Raw genomic sequence first — 23,530 nt, forward strand, 5'->3', positions numbered from 1 at the left:
TCAGAAAGCGGCATTGGTGTGTAAAGGATATCACCACATGGGCTCAGGAACACTTCAGAAAAACACTGTCAGTAACTACAGTTGGCAGCAACATCTGTAAGTGCAAGTTGAAACTCTACTATGCAAAATTCACAGCCATTTATCAACAACACCCAGAAACGCTTGACGGCTTCACTGGGCCCGAGCTCATTTAAGATGGACTGATGCAAAGTGGAAAAGTGTTCTGTGGTGTGATGAGTCGACATTTGGAAACTCGGAAGAAAGAGGAAAAGAACCATCCGGATTGTTCTAGGCCAGGAGTCAGCAACTCTCGGCTCTTTAGCGCCTTCCTAGTGGCTCCCTGGACCTCTTTCAGAGATGTGTGAAAATGGAAAAAAGATGAAGTAAAAAATGCATGTTTTGTTTTAATATATTTTTTTGTAGTAGAACAAACATGACACAAACCTTCTTGTTAGAAATATAAATAAAGGCAGCCGCAATACACGCTTCCCACCTACATCTTTCTTCTTTGACGTCTCTATTATTAATTGAACAAATTGCAAAAGATTCAGCAACACAGACGTCCAGAATACTGTGGAATTATGCGATTAAAGCCGACGACTTACAGCTGGGATCAGGCTGGAACAAAATGTCCGCTACAATCCGTGACCTCACGCGCACGCGTCATCATACCGCAACGTTTTCAACAGGATACTTCGCACGAAATTTAAAATTGCAATTTAGTAAACTAAAAAGGCCGTATTGGCATGTGTTGCAATGTTAATATTTCATCATTGATATATAAACTATCAGACTGCATGGTCGGTAGTAGTGGGTTTCAGTAGGCCTTTAAACAATGTTATCATGGACGCCCCTGCTTATTTTAGCAGGATAATGCCAAGCCACGTTGTGCACGTGTTACAAGCACTAAACTGGCTAAGTTAAAAATGATTTGCAACAACAAAAAAATGAAGTTTCTCAATCTGAACACCAAATATCTCGTCTTTGCATTCTATTCAATTGAATAAGTTGAGAAGGATTTACAAATTCATTGTATTCTGTTTTTGTTTTTTTACCATTTACACAACTTCACTGGTTTTGTGGCTCTGGACAAACAAGCACTCACATTCAAACCTACCAACCTTTAATTAACCTGACATGTTCTGGGGCTGGAGAGAACCCACACAAGCTCGGTAGAACAAACAAACCTCATACAGAGATGCTCGGAAGGTGTCGTCTTCAGGATGAATTGTGGTCACCGTCACCGCCTAGCCGCTCCAGCAGAGTGTTCACACTATTTATGACAATAACAATAGTCCAACAGTATAAGGGAATGTTATGCACATTTGATTTAATGAGTGATGATCACCAATAATATTTACAATAATATTTACACAACACACTGGTGGACTCTAAACTATTTACATTTTTAGTGAACCAAGTGCAGAGCGTGGTTATGATCCATCGCAGATCTTCTAGTGAACACATAAAACACACCATTTGTCATTGTAAAAAAAAAATATATATATATATTAATAATTTAAGGTGGAAGTTTATTACATTGGAAATAAAAAGTGAAGAAGGAGGTATAGTGTGTGAAATCACAAATTGTGCGAGCGAAAAAATAACGAGGCTAGGGATGATTAAAAAGACGATACAGACAATATAAAAAACATAGCGTCCGTATTTGATGGGGTAGTAAAAATAACACATGGGAAACATGGGTGTCTCCAGATGGAAAACTCTGGAAGCACTGAGGTAAAAAAAACCTTTCTTGCCAACGTTGAAATGTCACACACGGGTCCAGACACTAAAGCACTGCTGAGTCTCGGAACGTGTCAATCCACCTGGCGGGAGAAAAGTCAAAGTTAGTCTTTTTTAAATTTTTTTGGGGACTATGCAAAAAAAAAAGAAAAAAAAAGTACAAGGCAATATGTGTAAATACTATGACAACCCTCTTTAGCGCAGGGGTCCCCAAACTACGACCCGCCAGCAGTCCCAAGTAAAAATAAATACGTTATTTAATTTTATTTTTTAAATCTGTCCTTTCTAATGCATTTTACTCTTGTTACTCTCGGTGTCTCCTATAGCCGCTCGGTTGAGATGCGCGGATAGGCAATTATATCATCCGCAACCGCATCACCAAAGTCGTCATCCACCCGCCGTCCACCCGAACCAACATTTTATCAGAACCGTAACTGCCCACCACCCGCCCGCTGAAATACATCAGAGGTCGGCCATCTTTACCACTTACAGAGCTATTTAAGCCCGTTTCACAGAGTAATGAAGACAATTGGAGCCGCTAACGTTCTCGCGAATATCCAATTGCCGTTCATCCTGATGACAAGAATAAGGGCATGCTGTGAAGCCATTGCCTTTGACACCTTCAACAACATGTACAAACCGATTGTTAGTCCGGCAACATGTTGTGTGCAGCTTCCGCAATCACACGTACAAGATTGAAAGGCATACTGGGTGATACAGAGTACACTAATGGTTGTGATATAAACAATTTTAACACTCTTAGTAATGTGCGCCACCCTGTGAAGCCACACCAAAAAAGATTAACAAACACATTTCGGGAGAACATCCTCACAGTAACAACATAAACGCAACACAACAAATACCCAGAATCCTTTGTATCCGTGACAATTCCTGAATATATTTTACACCCCCGCGCCCCCAACCCCTCCCACCATACCGACGCACGGGGGGGTGCGGGGTTTGCTGCTAGCAGGGTGTATAAAATAGTCAGGAATTGTAATGGATACAAAGGATTCTGGGTATTTGTTGTGTTGCGTTTATGTTGTGTTACTGGGAGGATGTTCTCCCGAAATGTGTTTATCATTCTTGTTTGGTGTGGCTTCACAGCGTGGCGCATATTACTAAGAGTGTTAAAATTGTTTATATCACAAATATTAGTGTACTCTGTGTCACCCAGTATGCCTTGCAGTCGTGTGCGTGTTGCTGCAGAAGCCACACACAACATGTTGCTGGACTGACAAGCATATTGTACATGTTGTAGAAGGCGACAAAGTCAATGACTTCATATCACGCCCTAATACTTATTATCTGGGTGACTGCCGGCAGTCATTCAGGAGAATAATAGCATCTCCTACTGTCTTCTTCACTTTGTGACACGGGTCTTAAATGTCTCTTTGAATGGCAAAGGATACCGATCCCAGAACCATGTATATCAAATATCTCCGAATGGTTCAACCGCCACCTGCCCGAATCTAATTAAAATCAATTTTTTCATCATGCCACCCGCCTGTCCGCGGATGAGACCGCAAACCGCGCATCTCTACCGCTCAGGCAAATCATAATGTCAAAAAATTCATTTTTTCATCGATAATGTGACATCATTAACGGCAAGTGTGCGCTCTTTCAATCAATTAGTGTGCGAGAAATATATATATCAGGGGTCGGCAACCCATTATGTTGAAAGAGCCATAATGGACCAAAAATACAAAATCAAATCAAATCCGTCTGGAGCCGCAAAAAATTAAAAGCCATATTACATACAGATAATGTGTCAGGAGATATCAATTGAATTAAGAGGACTTAAAATGAAACTAAATGAGCTCAAATATAGCTACAAATGAGGCAAAATGATGCAATATGTACATTTAGCTAGACTAGATAGCATGTTAGCATCGATTAGCTTGCAGTCATGCAGTGACCAAATATGTCTGAATAGCACTCCACACAAGTCAATAACATCAACAAAACTCACCTTTGTGCATTCATGCACAACGTTAAAAGTTTGGCGAGACAGAAAAAGAAGTGGCATAAAACACGTCTTAGAAAGTCGGAGAAAGTTATACATGTAAACAAACTACGGTGGACCGCCAAAATTAGTCGGACAAAACGGCGCTCGCCAAATACTCGAATCAGTGAAGCATGTTTAATATAAACAGTGTGTTTTATAACAATTAGGGGAGATTTGTGTCATGTTTGTCCTCCTAGAGAAACCATATTAAAACAAAAAAAACATGTTTTTTTCCATTTTTCATATATTTTTGAAAAAGCTCCAGAGAGCCACTAGGGCGGCGCTAAAGAGCCACATATGGCTCCAGAGCCACGGGTTGCGACCCCCGTTTTTATATAATAAAAACAGTACTGCTCTTTATATTTTCCTTTGTTTCTATTGTAGCCACATGGTGGTTAACATTTTGGAGACCAGTTTTTCTATACCGTCTTTCCAGTTACGGTAATACACCGTTAAAAACAACAACCGTGTTGACCATCCATCCATTTTCTACCGCTTGTCCCAGTCAATTGTTAATATTCTTCACATAATTACTTGATAATAATTTTGTATTGTTTATAAAATGTGCACGGACATATATATATTTTATTGATGCATATACATATACCAATTTGGAACTAAAATGTATGTTATTTCTTGTACGCTATAATCGGTAAACAGCAGTTGGATGATGTCACTTCCGCTAAATTACTTCCTGTTGGTTGACTTCCGGTATTCCCCGGTATAATCTCTGTTGCCATTTTACACAAAGCAGCGTAGAAACAATGCCTTAAGTTGTCTTTTAACATGTAAAGAACACGTGAAGACACGTTAAAAAAGTGTAATGGTGCCGATATGTTGAATAGAATTGTCGAATTAGATACAACGTGATCAAGTCTTTCAGGCGGACGGGAGTCTCCCTCTGCTGGAAATTTTGGGACATTACAGCTATGTTTGTCGCAAACATTATATTGCCAAAAGTATTTGGCCACCTGCCTTGACTCACATATGAACTTTAAAGTGCCATCCCATTCCTAACTCAGAGTTCAATATGATGTCAGTCCACTTTTTGCAGCTATTACTGCTTCAACTGTTCTAGGAAGGCTGTCCACAAGGTTGCGGAGTGTGTTGATAGGGATTTGCCACCATTCTTCCAAAAGCGCATTGGTGAAGTCAGACACTGATGTTGGTGGAGAAGGCCTGGCTCTCAGTGTCCGTTCTGATTCATCCCCAAGGTGATTTATTGGGTTCAGGTCAGGACTCTGCGCAGGCCAGTCAAGTTCATAAGTTCATCCACACCAGACTCTGTCATCCTTGTCTTTATGAACCTTGCTTTGTGCACTGGTGCACAGTCATGTTGGAAGAGGAAGGGGCCCGCTCCAAACTGTTCCCACAAGGTTTGGAGCTCGGAATTGTCCAAAATGTTTTGGTATCATTCAAAGTTCATTATTACTGGAACTAAGGGGCCAAGCCCAACTCCGGAAAAACAACCACACACCATAATTCCTCCCCCACTAAATGTTTACACCTGGCACAATGCAGTCCGAGATGTACTGTTCTCCTGGCAACCCCCAAACCCAGAATATTTAGGAGCGAGGATATTTCACGACTGGATTTGTTGCACAGGCGGCATCCTATGACAGTTCCACGCTGGAAATAACTGAGAGCGGCCCATTCTTTCACAAATGTTTGTAGAAACAGTCTCCGTGCCTAAGTGCTTGATTTGATCCACCTGTGGCGGGGCTAAGTGGTTAGGACACCTGATTCTGATCTTTTGGATGGGTGGCCAAATACTTTTGGCAATATAATGTGTGTGCAAAGGCAATAAGTATGTTTGAATCTCCTCGTTTTTTAAGTTTATGTCTATGAAGAAATGTGACAATTAAATGGTCAAGCTCGCAACAATGTTCTCTTCATTGACTCCGGTTTGGCTCGGCGTTTCGACACGTCCTACGAGAACACTAAAACAACCGTAGACTTTACAATCAAAAACTGGCAGCTCGGTCAACGGAATTGTAACGCAAAAAACAGTAGTAGTTTTTTTTTTTTTTGCAATTTACAGTAATATGCTGTAAAGAACAACGTCAAATTTATTACCATGAATTGATTAACGGGGACCCCGACTTAAACAAGTTGAAAAACTTATTGGGGTGTTACCATTTAGTGGTCAATTGTACGGAATATGTCCTGAACTGTGCAATCTACTAATAAAAGTATCAATCAATCAATCAAATTGTCAAATTTTTAGGTGTATTTTTTAAATTCCTGGCTGGCAATTGACTGGTAGCTCGCAACCGCTGTACTGAACACCCCATTACACAATATTTTAGATCACTCATATACGTAAAGAAGTCGAGATTAGACTAGTGTTGTTTCGATACCAATATTTTGGTACCGGTACCAAAATTATTTCGATACTTTTAGGTACTTTTCTAAATAAAGGGGACCACAAAAAATGTCATTATTGGTTTTATTTTAACAAAACAAAATTAGGGTACATTAAACAAATGTTTATTATTGCAAGTTTGTCCTTAAATAGAATAGTGAACATACAAGAGAACTTTTCTTTTAGTAGTAAGTAAACAAACAAAGTCTCCTAATTTAGCTGCTGACATATGCAGTAACATATTGTGTCATTTTCCATTCTATTATTTTGTCAAAATTATTAAGGACAGACTGTAAAAATGTATTATTAACCATTTACTGTTAATATCTGCTTACTTTCTCTTTTAACATGTTCTATCGACACTTCTGTTAAAATTTAATAATCACTTATTCTCCTGTTGTTTGGATACTTTACATTAGTTTTGGATGATACCACAAATGTATGTATCAAACCGATACCAAGTAGTTACAGGATCATACATCGGTCATTTGTCCAAGGACTTATTTCTTGAGTTTATAAACATTATATACATTTTAAAAAAAAAGAAAGAAAATGTGATGCCAAAAACTATTGACGTAATCATAGTATCGACTAGATACCAGAAATCAGAAAAGTTTTTATTGCCATTGTTTGAGAACGGGTTCACAAACTAGGAATTTTACCTGGCGTAATCGTGCAACATAAAAGACATATAACACAGAATAGAATAACATGAGCTGTAATTGAGCTATCAGATCTTGGTATTGTTCACGTGTCTGATGCCCGAGGGGAAAAAACTGTTCAGGTGGCGGGAAGTGTGGGCCAGGATGAACCGTAGTCTCCTGCCTGAGATATATTCCTGTACTTGGTATCATTACAGTGGATGTCAGGTGTAGATTTGTTTAGATTGTGACGACGGTGAGCTACGGTGTGTAGTGAAGCATGTTTAGCCATTCTTCGTCCTCCAGTGATAATGCTACTTGTAAGAAACTTGCTTTATTTGTCGCCATGGAGGCAAGGATTAGTGATTTAGAAAGTTAATTATATTTTCGATCAGAAACAAACTTCTGCAGTTTTAACTGAAATTGTGTGTTTACTTGTCATGTCTAGTGTAGGTAAGTTGCGTACCGTACCTCTGTGCTGTTTGGGCGTCATCGGCTTTAAAGTTGTAGTACAGGGTGTTTTTGTGGTAAAGCTTGAACTGCAACTGTTGGGACGGGTCCTGTTTCAGGACAAACCCTAAAAGAGGCTGACTCTCCATGGCGGCCACATCCTGCACGGGAAACCCACAAAGGAGAAGAGACATGAATCGACTTGACTCTGACGGGATTTGAAGCCTAACGCGCCGTTGCCTACCTCACTGGCAGCGTAGGTGTATAGGACTTTATCTTTGATGACAAACCACAGCCTCTTCCCTTGCTTCTTTTTGCCCTTGGACCTCTGCAAGTAGCCACTTATGGAGGAGTTGCCCGTGCTGGCCGTCACCTGAGGGAGTCAAAGAGTTTGAGTTGATTGGGAACATGCGTGCACACAACATGATACATCACAATTTCCAGTTTCTCTATTCAACACGTTCGGAAAGGAGTTGGAAGAAGCAAATCTTCTTTTTTTTTTCCCCCAAAAAAGGAAACGACATTGGTGTATTTTTCGGACTATAAGTCACAGTTTTTTTTCATAGTCTGTGCGACTTATACTCAGGAGCGACTTATGTGTGAAATTATAAACACATTACCGTAAAATATCATATAATATTATTTATCTCATTCACGGAAAAGACGTAGAAAATGTCAGCAATCGTCACACACACGTCAACCAATAAGAATTGGGCGGGGGAGGGTCATGGCAGAAGTGCATTGTGGGTCATGGGATGATAACTGCTATATGCTACTGCTTTTGCTATTAAAATGGATAATTTCATCGTTGGCGGTAACTTATAAAAACTGAGAAGGGCTGAACAAAAATTGGCAGCGAAAAGGAAATCATGTACTAGGATTACAAGCTGGACGTAGTGAAATATGCAGCAGAAAACGACAAGAGCATGGGTGTCAAACTCTGGCCCCCATGTAATTTATTTTGCCCCTTGAGACAATATTAAATTAACATTAGAGCTGGCCCGCCGGGATTATACAGCGGCGGTGCATTCACCGCTAATTCTAATACTTGCCAACCCTCACGATTTTCCCAGGAGACTCCCAAATTTCAGTGCCCCCCCCCCCTCGATTTTGCATGTCACTATAAAGTTATATAAGCCTTGCTTGTTCAATATTCAGTGCAAAACTTGTTTGGGTCCCTATTAAAAGGTTGTTCAACTTTGGCCCGCTGCTTTGTTCAGTTTAGAATTTTGGCCCACTCTGTATTTGAGTTTGACACCCCTGGACAAGAGGAAGCGGCGCATATCTTTGGAGTTGGCAGAGTTGTTTGGAAGCGACATCGAGGAAGAAGATTTCATGGGATTTATCGATTAGTAGTGACATATTGTTTAGTAAACGTATAGCATGTTCTATATGTTATAGTTATTTGAATGACTCCTACCATAATATGTTACGTTAACATACCAGACACCTTCTCAGTTGGTTATTTATGCCTCATATAACGTACACTTATTAGGCCTGTTGTTCACTATTCTTTATTTATTTTAAATTGCCTTTCAAATGTCTATTCTTGGGGTTGGATTTTATCAAATAAATTTCCCCCAAAAATGAGACTTATTCTCCAGTGTGACTTATATGTTTTTTTTCCTTCTTTATTATGCATTTTCGGCAGGTGGGACTTATACTCCAAAAAATATGGTACTTTGTAGCCAGTTCAGTCTTAGTTCCGTTCCGCATAGCCTTTCCCTAAGCTTCAATGCCTTTTTCCTAGGACTACTCACCTTTTGTTTATTTTTGGTTTAAGCATTAGGCACCTTTTTACCTGCACCCTGCCTTCCGCTGTTCCCGACATCTACAAAGCAATGAGCTACCGCCAGCCACCTACTGATATGGAAAGGTATTACACGGTTACTCTGCCAAGTACTGGCAGCCTCGCTTCCGTCAGTCTACCCCACGGCAGCTGTGGCTACAAATGTAGCTTACCACCACCGGGTGTGAATGAATGATGGGTTCCCACTTCTCTGTGAGAGCTTTGAGTATCTAATAATAGAAAAGCGCGATATAAAGTCTAATCCATTATTATTATTATTACTAGACAGCACAGACAGTCAACAACAAAACAGTTTGCAGACTATAATTACTGGTTAGGTGAAATTAGATAATCTCCCACGGCACAGTGGTTGAAAAACACTGGTCTAGAACATGTTATGCTTTATTTAATATTGACATGTTTCTTGCTACTTTGCTGTATATTTTTTTTTACATGAGATTTTCATCGGGGTCAGAACGCTTCCCACTTTTCCGTAATCGGTTGTGAACACTCACCTCTTTGAGGGTCGCCGGAATCTTCTTTTGTCTACGAGAGAAACCGAAGCCTTTGTTGCCGGGTGTTGCCGCCGCCGAGAGGGCTTGTTCACCTGGGGAAGACACACGAGTGGGTGAGTGCGAAGAAGTCGTGGGTGGAGGATGTTTCCTACTTTTCTGCTCCTGCAGTACAAGGTAACACTGGTCACAGACTCTCGCCAGCTGGTTCCTGAGGTACACAAGGCAGTGCTTGTTGGAGGAACACGACTGGCACACCACCTAGTGGACCGCCGTCAGGGAGGAAGCGGTTGATATTGTCAGTTCTCGCGGTCGTGACACGGGGTCGTTCAAAAATAGCCTCGCTCTAATTTGGAGGTGGGGGGAGTATCCAAAAATGGTTAGGAATAATATGACTAGAGTAAATGTAAAAAAGAGTCATCAAAATTATTACTTGAGTAAGAGTAAGTAAGTGTTCTGTGAAAAAACGACTCAAATATTGAGTATTTTGTGGGTAACATCTGATTTATTTAGTATGTATTTTTTGATGTTTTTTGGACTGCAATTGTAGTGTGTGTGTGTGTATTAAACATAAAATTAATTTCATGTGTTGCCTTCAGTGTAACACTTAAGACTTTTAAAGTCATTTTGATAGTAGGCTAATACAACTAATATAGACATATCGTGTGTTGCCTTCATTATAACACTTATATAAGGCTTTTGAAGTCATTTTGATAGTAGGCTAACATAACTAATAGACACGTCATGTGTTGCCTTCATTATAACACTTCTAAAAGACAGAGTCAATTCTGATAGTAGGCTAATGTAACTAATAGACACTTACATCATGTGTTGTCTTTATTATAACACTTATATAAGACTTTTAAAGTCATTTTGATAGTAGGCTGATATAGACACTTCATGTGTTGTCCTCAGCATAACACTTATATAAGACATTTAATATAATTTTGATAGTAGGTTAAAATAGCTAATATAGACACATAATGTGTTGTCTTCATTATAACACTTATATATAAGACTTTTAAAGTCATTTTGATAGTAGGCTAATAGACACTTTCATCATTATGTCTTCATTATAACACTTAGAAAATACTAAGTCATTTTGATAGTAGGCTAATGTAGCTAATAGACATATGTGTTGACTCTATTATAACACTTTTAATGTCATTTTGATAGTAGGTTAACCTAACTAATACAGACACTTACATCATGTGTTGTCTTCATTATAACACTTATACAAGACTAAGTCTTTTTGATAGTAGGCTAATATAGACACATCATGTGTTGTCTTCATTATAACACTTATATAAGACTAATATAGACACAATATTTGTTGTCCTCAACCTAACACTTATAAGACTTTTAATGCAATTGTGATAGTAGGCTAATATAGACACTTACATCATGTGTTGTCTTCATTATAACACTTATATAAGACTTTTCAAGTCATTTTGATATTAAGCTAATAGACACATTATATGTTGTCTGCATTATAACACTTTAAATATCATTTTTGTAGTAGGCTAATACAATTAAAATAGACACTTGCATCATGAGTTGTCTTCATTATAACACTTATATAATACTTTTAATGTCATTTTGATAGTAGGCTAATATAGACACTTACATCATGTGTGGCCTTCATTATAACACTTATATAAGGCTTTTAAAGTCATTTTGATAGTAGGCTAATATAGAATTGAATTGAATTGAATTATATTTATATAGCGCTTTTCTCTAGTGACTCAAAGCGCTTTACATAGTGAAACCCAATATCTAAGTTACATTTAAACCAGCGTGGGTGGCACTACGAGCAGGTGGGTAAAGTGCCTTGCCCAAGGACACAATGGCAGTGACTAGGATGGCGGAAGCGGGAATCGAACCTGCGACCCTGAAGTTGCTGGCACGGCCACTCTACCAACCGAGCTATGCCGCCCCTAATATAGACACTTACATTATGTGTGGCCTTCATTATAACACTTATATAAGACTTTTAAAGTCATTTTTATAGTAGGCTACTATAGACACTTACATCATGTGTTGCCTTCAGTATATAAGACGTTTAAAGTCATTTTGATAGTAGGCTACTATAGACACTTACATCATGTGTGGCCTTCATTATAACACTTATATAAGGCTTTTAAAGTCATTTTGATAGTAGGCTAATATAGACACTTACATCATGTGTTGCCTTCAGTACAACACTTATATAAGACTATTCAAGTAATTTTGATAGTAGGCTAATATAGACACTTACATCATGTGTTGCCTTCATTATAACACTTAAATTTTTTGCAGCTCCAGACAGATTATTTTTTGTATTTTTTGGTTCTATCAATATTCTGGGTTGCCGCCCCCTGCTTTAGAGGAACACTCATGTTTATGCGAGTATTACGTAAGGCTCACCTTTCCGCAGGCCCGACAGTGGTGCCGCCTCCACGTCAGCGTGAACTCACAGGTGCAGATCATGCACATTGTGGCGCGTGGGTCCGGGATCCAAACGGGAGCTTTGGAGCCCAAAAGAGCTCCGTCTCCAGTGTCGCTCAGCTGCGCCTGAATGGCGGGGGAATTGGTTACATCACCCTAGGTTCTGCGAAGGGACGAGTCTCGTTACCTCATCTGACGCCTTTCCAGATAAGAACGTGATCTTCTTCTTGGTGTAGTCGCTGATGGCTGTGGAAATGGCCTCAAGCCATTCGTCTCGCTCTGACGCCGAGCTGCGGCGAGAGGGGGAAAAAAAATAAATAACATGGCACACTTTGATGGGAAGATACAGGTGTCGAACGCAGGTAATGGAGCCAGTGAGGGTCACCTTGCGGACAGAATAAACGAGCGCTCCACGCTCTCAATGGTCAGCTCGTTCTGGTAGGCTTCTTGGCTGGGCTTGCTGACCTGTCAATGGATGACATCATTAGCGTCGATGGTGGCAACCATTAGAGACGACTGTGAACTTGTGAACCTTCATTCCAGCCAGAGACAGCATGTTGTTGACCTTGTACTGGCCGGACTGGACAGGGGTGGTGTACAGCAGGGTGTCGTTGAACTGAGGAACAATTTATGCAGTCAGGATTAGAGTTGAGGCATGTTAAAAAAAAAAAATAATGCACTTTGTGAATTCAATAATAAATATGGGATTTTTTTTGTTCCCATAACTTGAGTTGATTTATTTTGGAAAACCATGTTAGATTGTTTAATGCATCCAGCGGGGCATCACAACAACATTAAGCATAATAATGTGTTAATTCCACGACCGTATATATCGGAATCGGTAATTAAGAGTTGGACAATATCTGAATATCGGCAAAAAAGCCATTATCGGACATCTCTAGTAATGTCTAATTAATACATTAAAAAGTTACATCAATTAAGTGGGAGTCTGTCTAATCTAGGGTTGTACGGTACACCAGTATTACTGTATTTTTCGGAGTATGAGTCGCACCGGCCGAAAATGCACAATAAAGAACGAAACAAAAAAAACATATATAAGCCGCACTGGAGTATAAGTCGCATTTTTAGGGGAAATGTATTTGATAAAACACAACACCAAGAATAGATATTTGAAAGGCAATTTAAAATAAATAAAAAATAGTGAACAACAGGCTGAATAAGTGTATGTTATATGAGGCATAAATAACCAACTGAGAAGGTGCCTGGTATGTTAACATAACATATTGTGGTAAGAGTCATTCAAATAACTATAAGATATAGAACATGCTATACTTTTACCAAACAATCTGTCACTCCTAATCGATACATCCCATGAAATCTTATACGTCTTGTCTCTTACGTGAATGAGCTAAATAATATTTGATATTTTACAGTAATGTGTTAATAATTTCACACATAAGTCGCTCCAGAGTATAAGTCGCACCAAACTATGAAAAAGACTGCGACTTACAGTCCGAAAAATACGGTAGTATAGTACCGTGATATTAATAAATCATATTCGGTACTATACCGCCTTTGAAAAATACCGGTCACCTACGCCACTGCGCCCCCGTCGTCGTGTCATTGCTGGTTTTACGAGCATACGAGCATGTTCGGCAGCGCACACACACTGAGTACTTACAAACAGACACAGTGTATAGACCGAAAAGGAGACATTTTGGTTTAAAAAGTAAAGATAAAGGTGAAGTTATAACACTGAAACGCCCTCGGGAAGAGGTGCTTTAAGACATGGCTAAAGTCCATCCGCAGTCTGCAGTGTTGTAGCTACTTCTAAATAACTAATTCTCGCCTCCATAGTGACAAAGTAAGTTTCTTACAAATATCATTATCACTGAAGGATGAGGAATATTATGTTGGATCCACTACGGACTGGACTCTCACTATTATGTTAGATCCACTATGGACTAGACTCTCACACTGTTATGTTAGATCCACTATGGACTGTATTCTCATACTATTATGTAAGATCCACTATGGACTGGACTCTCACACTATTATGTTAGATCCACTATGGACTGTATTCTCATACTATTATGTAAGATCCACTATGGACTGGACTCTCACACTATTATGTTAGATCCACTATGGACTGAATTCTCATACTATTATGTAAGATCCACTATGGACTGGACTCTCACACTATTATGTTGGATCCACTATGGACTGAACTCTCACTATTATGTTCAATCCACTATGGACTGGACTCTCACATTATTATGTTAGATCCACTATGGACTGGACTCTCACAATATTATGTTAGATCCACTATAGACTGAACTCTCACTATTATGTTCAATCCACTATGGACTGGACTCTCACATTATTATGTTAGATCCACTATGGACTGGACTCTCACTATTATGTTAGATCCACTATGGACTGGACTCTAGTTATTATGTTAGATCCACTATGGACTGAACTCTCATACTATTATGTAAAATCCACTATGGACTGGACTCTCACACTATTATGTTAGATCCACTAGAGACTGGACTCTCACTATTATGTTAGATCCACTACGGACTGGACTCTCACACTATTATGTTGGATCCACTATGGACTGGACTCTCTCTATTATGTTAGATCCAGTATTGACTTGACTTGCACTATTATGTTAGAGCCACTATGGAGTGGACTCTCACTTTTATGTTAGATACACTATGGACTGGACTCTCACTATTATGTTAGATCCACTATGGACTGGACTCTCACAATATTATGTTAGATCCACTATGGACTGGAATCTCACTATTATGTTAGATCCACTATGGACTGGACTCTCACAATATTATGTTGGATCCACTATGGACTGGAATCTCACTATTATGTTAGATCCACTATGGACTGGACCCTCACTATTATGCTAGATCCACTATGCACTGGACTCTCACACTATTATGTTGGATCCACTATGGACTGGACTCTCTCTATTATGTTAGATCCAGTATTGACTTGACTTGCACTATTATGTTTGATCCACTATGGACTGGACTCTCACTATTATGTTAGATCCACTATGGACTGGACTCTCACTATTATGTTAGATCCACTATGGACTGGACTCTCACTATTATGTTAGATCCACTATGGACTGGACTCTCACTATTATGTTAGATCCACTATGGACTGGACTCTCATACTATTTTGTTAGATCCACTATGGACTGGACTCACACTATTATGTTAGATCCACTATGGACTGGACTCACACTATTATGTTAGATCCACTATGGACTGGACTCTCACACTATTATGTTAGATCCACTATGGACTGGACTCACACTATTATGTTAGATCCACTATGGACTGGACTCTCACACTATTATGTTAGATCCACAATGGACTGGACTCTCACACTATTATGTTAGATCCACTATGGACTGGACTCTCACAATATTATGTTAGATCCACAATGGACTGGACTCTCACACTATTATGTTAGATCCACAATGGACTGGACTCTCACACTATTATGTAAGATCCACTATGGACTGGACTCTCACACTATTATGTAAGATCCACTATGGACTGGACTCTCACACTATTATGTAAGATCCACTATGGACCGGACTCTCACACTATTATGTTAGATCCACTATGGACCGGACTCTCACTATTATGTTAGATCCACTATGGACTAGACTCTCACACTATTACGTTAAATCCACTATGGACTAGACTCTCACAATATTATGCTCGATCAACTTGCCCTGATGTTGGATCTGAGCCGAGGATGTTGTTGTGGCTTGTGCAGCCCTTTGAGACACTTGTATTTTAGGGCTATATAAGTAAACATTCATTGATTGATTGTCAAAATAATAGGTGTATAAATGACACAATATGTTACTGCATACATCAGCAGACTAATTAGGAGCCTTTGTTTATTTACTTACTACTAAAAGACAAGTTGTCTAGTATGTTCACTATTCTATTTAAGGACAAACTTGCAATAATAAATATGTTTAATGTACCCTAAGATTTTTTGTCAATTTTTCTGTGGTCCCCTTTATTTAGAAAAGTACCAAAATATTGGTATCGGGACAACACTCGTACGAACATTTTGGTACGATACGGTGACATCACTTATTTGCAAATCAACTATGAAGTGAGTAGATGTAATTTTTAAGGGTCCTTGCGAAATGGTGCCCCCATTTTACTTTGTTACACCGTATTCTCAATGCTGCGCTTTAAAGAACATTATAGTGATTTAAAAAAAAAAAAAAGTTACCAGGAAGAACATTCTGGGCTGCATGATCTTCCTGGACAGCTTGTTGAGGGAGCCCTCCTTCAGGAAGATCTAGGACACAGGAGAATAGTTTATTTATTTATAAAGACAGTTATTTCATTTCTTTCCAGTGTGATATTATTATTATTATTAATAGTGTGGAAAAACGCTCTTACCCTTCCAGGTCGGACTATTTCGTGATGGCCGTTCAGGCTGCACTGCACTTGAATTAGTTTCTGGAAGTTATCCTAAAACAGAGGCATCGTTACTTAGGGGTCTAACTCAGAGCTGGACCACATAGACAGTTTATGTGGCCTGTGAGAAAGCCTGGAAATAATTTGTCGATAAAGCACTTTTTTTTCTAAATTTACATGCTGCAAGCAGCCCATTGATTGATTGATTGAAACTTTTATTAGTAGATTGCACAGTACAGTACATATTCCGTACAATTGACCACTAAATGGTAACACCCGAATAAGTTTTTCAACTTGTTTAAATCGGGGTCCATGTTAATCAATTCATGGTAATTTATATTAATATTGCTCATACTTCAAACTTTATTATTGTTTCTCTTTACACTTAATACGAGACGAACCGGCCAACGAGCCCCCACATATGTTATACCATCCGAAAGGGGGCTGTTCACGCCGATGGCGGTACTTTAAATTGGGACCATTTCGTGTTACCCTGGAAACGCTATTCACAAAGAAACGAAAAATATGGGCCACTAGAATGGGTACGCACCTTTATAACGGCCTCCAAAAAGGCAAGATTGCCTCCTTTTGTAGCTCGGCCATACCTTAATGATGGGCCTGCTGCAATGCCTGCAGGCCCATTCACATGCTGCAAGCAGCCCATTGATTGATTGATTGAAACTTTTATTAGTAGATTGCACAGTACAGTACATATTCCGTACAATTGACCACTCAATGGTAACACCCGAATAAGTTTTTCAACTTGTTTAAATCGGGGTCCACGTTAATCAATTCATGGTAATTTATATTAATATTGCTCATACTTCAAACTTTATTATTGTTTCTCTTTACACCTAATACGAGACGAACCGGCCAACGAGCCCCCACATATGTTATACCGTCGGAAAGGGGGCTGATCGCGCCGATGGCGGCACTTTAAATTGGGACCATTTCGTGTTACCCTGGAAACGCTATTCACAAAGAAACAAAAAATATGGGCCACTAGAATGGGTACGCACCTTTATAAGGGCAAAAAGGTAAGATTGCCTCCTTTTGTAACTCGGCCATACTTTTACGTTGCACTCTATGCGACACTTGTTAACTTGGGCGGTGTAGCTCGGTTGGTCGAGCGGCCGTGCCAGCAACTTGAGGGGTTCCAGGTTCGATAATCGCCATCCTAGTCCCTGCCGTTGTGTCCTCGGGCAAGGCACTTTATCCACCTGCGGCCAGTGCCACCCACGCTGGTTTAAAATGTAACTCAGATATTGGGTTTCGCAATATAAAAGCGCTATATAAATATAATTCGCTTCATACTTCACTTCACAACTGTTAGCACATTAGCATTAGCTTGCTAAACTTTTGAGCTACTCTGGCTACTGTATAGCACAGCGTCATATAACTTGGTATGTGACACTTGTGAATGGGTTATACTTGTAAAGCGCTTGGACACTATTTCCACATTCACCCATTCACACACACTGATTAGAGCTGCCATGCGAGGCCCTAACCACGACCCATCAGGAGCAAGGGTGAAGTGTCTTGCTCAAGGACTCAACGGGCGTGACTAGGTTGGTAGAAGGTGGGGATTGAACCAGGAGCCACTTTCCCAACCGCGCCACGCCGTCCCCGCCCACTTGTAAACTATTAGCATGCAAACGATAGCATGCTAGCGAGCCAACTTGGGCTCACTCGACTTTTTCCCATCTATTTTTACACTTTTTTTTCCTATTTTCGCAGCCATACACCTTTGATTTGTATAACTTGGTATGTGAAATGTGCTGATTGTTATCACGCAATCGTTAGCACGCACGCTAAGTGTTAGCGTTTTTATGTAAACATGCAACTGTTTTAGGCTAGCTCGGTGGCTCCTTTTGTACAGTTACACTTGAAGACTTGGTCTTTACTTGTTTAAATAAATTCATTAGTTTTTTTTACTTTGCTTCTTATAACATTTAGAAAGACAATTTTAGAGAAAAAATACAACCTTAAAAATGATTTTAGGATTTTTAAACACATACCTTTTTGCCTTTTAAATTCCTTCCTCTTCTTTCCTGACAATTTAAATAAATGTTCAAGTAATTTTTTTATTTTATTATTGTAAAGAATAATAAATACATTTTAATTGATTTCTTCATTTTAGCTTCTGTTTTTTCGACAAAGAAAATTTGTGAAATATTTCTTCAAACTTATTATGATATAAATTCAAAAAAATTATTCTGTCAAATCTAGAAAATCCGTAGAATCAAATTTAAATCTTATTTCAAAGTCTTTTGAATTTATTTAAAAATTTTTGTTCTGGAAAATCTATAAGAAATTTTGATTTGTCTTTGTTAGAAATATAGCTTGGTCCAATTTGTTATATATTCTAACAAAGTGCAGATTGGATTTTAACCTATTTAAAACATGTCATCAAAATTTTCAAATGAATTTTAATCAGGAAAAATTACTGATGATGTTCCATGAATTCTTATTTAAATTTTTTCAAAAACATTCGAATTAGCTAGTTTTTGTCTTAATTTTTTTGGGTTGAATTTTGAATTTTAAAGAGTCGAAATTGAAGATAAACTATGTTTCAAAATGTAATTTTAATTTTTTTTGTGTTTTCTCCTCTTTTAAACTGTTCAATTAAGTGTTTTTTTCATCATTTATTCTCTACAAAAAACCTTCCGTAAAAGGAAAAAAAATGTACGACGAAATGACGGACAGAAATACCCATTAAGTATATATATACATATATATATATATATATATATATATATATATATATATATATATATATATATATATATTAAAGGTAAATTGAGCAAATTGGCTATTTCTGGCAATTTGTTTAAGTGTGTATCAAACTGGTAGCCCTTCGCATTAATCAGTACCCAAGAAGTAGCTCTTCGTTTCAAAAAGATTGGTGACCCCTTGTCTAATAAGTACGGCGGCTTCCCGGCGACCCTCCGGCCGGAGTTCCAAGGCACAGACAGCAGGCCCATCAAAATTTCCGTGGGAATTTTCTAGTTTCTTAATGTACTGGTTCTTTCAATTATGATTGAAAGTAAAATATTTCCACGCAATCTTCGAAACTGTGCATAGATCTGATCATGCAATAAACAATAATGACTTATTTTAGGGGTGTGCTGGTTTGATTTGATTGATTGATTGATTGATGAAACTTTTATTAGAAGATTGCACAGTACATTACATATTCCGTACAATTGACCACTAAATGTTAACACCCGAATAAAATTTTCAACTTGTTTAAGTCGGGGTCCACGTAAATCAATTCATGGTACAACCTTTTCACTTCGGATACGACGCAGATATTGGATACAGGTCTCTTGGTCAAGCTACAGTGGCTGTGGCTGTAGACAACCTCCCTTTGTTTACTTAACTCTACCAGGTGACAGTAGCTGCATTTGAATTATGATTGGTCAGCAGCTTTATCTACCTCTGCATGCACTTTAACATGTTGCTACCTAGCTGTTTGTGTGAAACGTTGCGCTTGTGGTGTTACTTGGTCCTTAACGTTATAGCAACATACTGCTCCTGTGTTGTGGCTTAAAATGTAGTCAAATATCTCAGATATGGATTTGTTCAGACTTTCTCTCAGCTAACAAATCATTATTAAAGTTAAAACATTAACTTGTTATCAAATCGGAGAAAGTACAGTCTCTGTCTAATTATAGCCCGTTTTAACAAACACTGTATATTTAAAAAATACCGCATTTTCCGGACTATAAGGCGCACTTAAAATATTTTTTTCCCCTCAAAACTCGACAGCGCGCCTTATAACCCTGGTGCGCCTGATGTAAGGAATAAGTTTGGTTGAGCGTACCCACCTCGAAGCAGTTTTATTTGGTACATAATAAGTGTGACCAGTAGATGGCAGTCCAACATAAGCGATAAGTGTGCTTCAATATAGGAGTATTTTTATGGTGTGTGCATAAGGTAAGACATTTTCTGGCGTTTTGTTTCGCAATATTATGCAAAAGCAACTTTTCTTACATTCTGGTACCTGCTGATCTGTATTTCAGATCTGCATAAATCCTGAAAAATATGTAGTCGATAAACTTCTTTTTCCTCTATCTTCTCGTTATGGGACATTTATCCTCCACTGTGGCCATTTTTAATATAAAGTAGTGTAAAGTTCTTACTTATATCTGTCAGTAAACTTGCCATGAAAGCGCTTAAAACATACCGGTGTAGTGAGTTTACATTATTCACCCAAGGAACTTTAGTTATTACAGTTCCTGTCGGACAGTTTTTCACGGGACACATTTCGGGTGTTGCTGTTTCCGGATGAGGAGATGCTTGCGCCGTTATTGATGGAAGTAAAGTCTGAATGTCATTAAAACAGTTAGCGCCATCTTTTGGACAGTTCGCCCACGCTCGTCCTTGCACGCTACACCGCTGCAACAAAGAAGACGGGGATAAGACGCTGCCGAAGGTGAGCCACGTAAATCAGACCCGCCCACAAAGCGACTTGAAGATGATCTGTAAATCATCATCTATGCGACATTTTGAGCAAAGAACCACCATCACATGTTATGTAGACCAAAAGGAAGTCTTTTACATTTAGAAAAAAATAATATAATGACTCCTTTAATGCGTCCTATAATCCGGTGTGCCTTATATATGAAAAAACATAAAAAACAGACCCTATGGGCCGTAAAATACGGTATATAGTATATATCAAAAACTTCACGGGTCCTTACCCCTTGTTTCATGATGTCATTGGCATGATTTGCCACTTCTTTAACGATAGCAAGAGCAGCTGAAGGGAAGACAAGAGAGTTGTAGTAAATAGACAATCCATCCTAGCCAGGCTATCAGTTTTGTCGTGCTTCCCAAAGATGTCAACTATTTACCTTGTGTGTCCTTGTAATCAGACGAGTCTTTGGACAGGTTTTTTAAGTAGTCTGAAAAACAAGCAGTCCGGGTCAACGCTTGGCGTTGTGTGGTAAATTCTTGGCACATGATCCTAATCCCGGATACAAAAAAATGGCTGTTTTCACAATACAAACCCCTTTCCATGTGAGTTGGGAAATTGTGTTGGATGTAAATATAAACGGAATACAATGATTTGCAACATATTTGATGTTCAAACTGATAAAAAAAAAAATTGTGCAAATAATTATTAACTTTAGAATTTGATACCAGCAAAACGTGACAAAGAAGTTGGGAAAGGTGGCAATAAATACTGATAAAGTTGAAAAATGCTCATCAAACACTTATTTGGAATATCCCACAGGTGGGTGCCAGGATTGGGTATAAAAACAGCTTCCCAAAAAAGGCTCAGTCTTTCACAAGAAAGGATGGGGCGAGGTACACCCCTTTGTCCACAACTGCGTGAGCAAATAGTCAAACAGTTTAAGAGCAACGTTTTTCAAAGTGCAATTGCAAGAAATTTAGGGATTTCAACATCTACGATCCATAATATCATCAAAAGGTTCAGAGGATTTAAAGAAATCACTCCACGTAAGCGGCATGGCCGGAAACCAACATTAAATGACCGTGACCTTCGATCTCTCGGACGGCACTGTATCAAAAACCGACATCAATCTCTAAAGGATATCACCACATGGCCTCAGGAACACTTCAGAAAAGCACTGTCACTAAATACAGTACAGTTAGTCGCTACATCTGTAAGTGCAAGTTAAAGCTGTATTATGCAGAGCAAAATCCATTTATCAACAACATCCAGAAACGCCGCCGGCTTCTGTGGGCACGAGATCGTCTAAGATGGACTGATGCAAAGTGGAAAAGTGTTCTGTGGTCTGACAAGTCCACATTTCAAATTGTTTTCGGAAATATTCGACATCGTGTCCAAACTTAGTGTTTATTTCATGTTTTTTGACAATTAGAAATATGATGGAAAAATCATCTTTAGGATTGGGTGTGTCTGGACACCTAGTTAGCATATTTCCAAGAGGGCGGCTATGTAAAAATTAGGTGTACCTTAACTTTTGATACTTTTTGGCAAACTATTTTAGACTTCTTGAGCATCAGGAACATACTGAAATGATACGATTTATGATCGTTTATTTATTATCCATCCATCCATCCATTTTTTTTACCGCTTATTCCCTTTTGGGGTCGCGGGGGGCGCTGGCGCCTATCTCAGCTACAATCGGGCGGAAGGCGGGGTACACCCTGGACAAGTCGCCACCTCATCGCAGGGCCAACACAAATAAACAGACAATATTCACACTCACATTCACACACTAGGGACCATTTTTAGTGTTGCCAATCAACCTATCCCCAGGTGCATGTCTTTGGAAGTGGGAGGAAGCCGGAGTACCCGGAAGGAACCCACGCATTCACGGGGAGAACATGCAAACTCCACACAGAAAGATCCCGAGCCTGGACTTGAACCCAGGACTGCAGGACCTTCGTATTGTGAGGCAGACGCACTAACCCCTCTGCCACCGTGAAGCCCTATTTATTTATTATAGCACTTGAATTTCCATATTAACGACATAGGCATGTTGCAGCAGGTTTTACTCATAACAATGCCCAAGTTACGTCCAATGCCTTCTGAATAGCAAAACGGCACTTGGAAATATGCAAATTAGGGGTCTAGACACACCCCAAAATAAAAATGACCATTCCAACACATTTCTAATAGTCAAAACACATGAAATAGACACCAAGTTTACATTTAAAGCTCATCTGTTTCAAATGTTAGAGACAAAAGCCATTAAAAGTCGCGGCCGTATTTGATTGGCCGCTGTGGCGACCCTAAAGGTCACCGGCGCCCTAGCTAAATCATTTAACTATGCCCTGATCTACACCTGTGCCAAATTTGGCGCTTTTAGACAAAAGTGAACGAAAATCTCCCTAAGGGCCTCTACTAAGAGGCAAAGCCATTAATCCATTGTTACAGTATGTTCTCCTTTCTTGACACTAGAGGGCACTGTTCTGCAAGGAGTGAAACAAACGTCTATCTAGGAATACACTTCCAATAATAAATAATTCAAATAATTTAGAGTTACCTCTGAGCAGGAGCTGGTACTGTGGAATTCTCTGAATGGGCTTTAGGAGGTAGTGCTTTAAAGCCAAGTTGGCACAACGTGGACTGGCCTGGGACAAAAAAAAAAGGACACAAGCACACCATTTTTTTTTTTTTAAGAAACAAAAGCTATAAGAACTGTCTCCTTGACAT

At 39.1% G+C, this 23,530-nt stretch overlaps 1 protein-coding gene across 2 annotated transcripts in view; it reads right to left on the reverse strand.

Annotated features, from left to right (window-relative positions):
• Positions 1-1,305: 1,305 nt before the first annotated feature.
• LOC133549125 (FYVE, RhoGEF and PH domain-containing protein 6-like) overlaps positions 1,306-23,530 on the reverse strand; it is a 66,201-nt gene continuing 43,976 nt past the window's right edge. The window contains exons 8-21 of one of the 2 annotated variants that reach the window (XM_061894267.1): positions 23,361-23,448; positions 21,234-21,284; positions 21,081-21,139; positions 16,357-16,428; positions 16,184-16,252; positions 12,468-12,551; positions 12,321-12,400; positions 12,123-12,225; positions 11,915-12,061; positions 9,664-9,769; positions 9,512-9,603; positions 7,452-7,580; positions 7,229-7,368; positions 1,306-1,826 (exon numbers count right to left, since the gene is read on the reverse strand). In XM_061894267.1, coding sequence (XP_061750251.1) covers positions 1,790-1,826; positions 7,229-7,368; positions 7,452-7,580; positions 9,512-9,603; positions 9,664-9,769; positions 11,915-12,061; positions 12,123-12,225; positions 12,321-12,400; positions 12,468-12,551; positions 16,184-16,252; positions 16,357-16,428; positions 21,081-21,139; positions 21,234-21,284; positions 23,361-23,448 — 1,257 coding nt within the window. In that variant the 3' untranslated portion in view covers positions 1,306-1,789. Of the gene's footprint in view, positions 1,827-7,228; positions 7,369-7,451; positions 7,581-9,511; positions 9,770-11,914; positions 12,062-12,122; positions 12,226-12,320; positions 12,401-12,467; positions 12,552-16,183; positions 16,253-16,356; positions 16,429-21,080; positions 21,140-21,233; positions 21,285-23,360; positions 23,449-23,530 lie in introns of both variants that reach the window. The other variant, XM_061894266.1, reaches the window with a different exon arrangement.

This window comes from Nerophis ophidion, linkage group LG03, assembly GCF_033978795.1.
Source record: "Nerophis ophidion isolate RoL-2023_Sa linkage group LG03, RoL_Noph_v1.0, whole genome shotgun sequence".
NCBI lineage: Eukaryota > Metazoa > Chordata > Actinopteri > Syngnathiformes > Syngnathidae > Nerophis > Nerophis ophidion.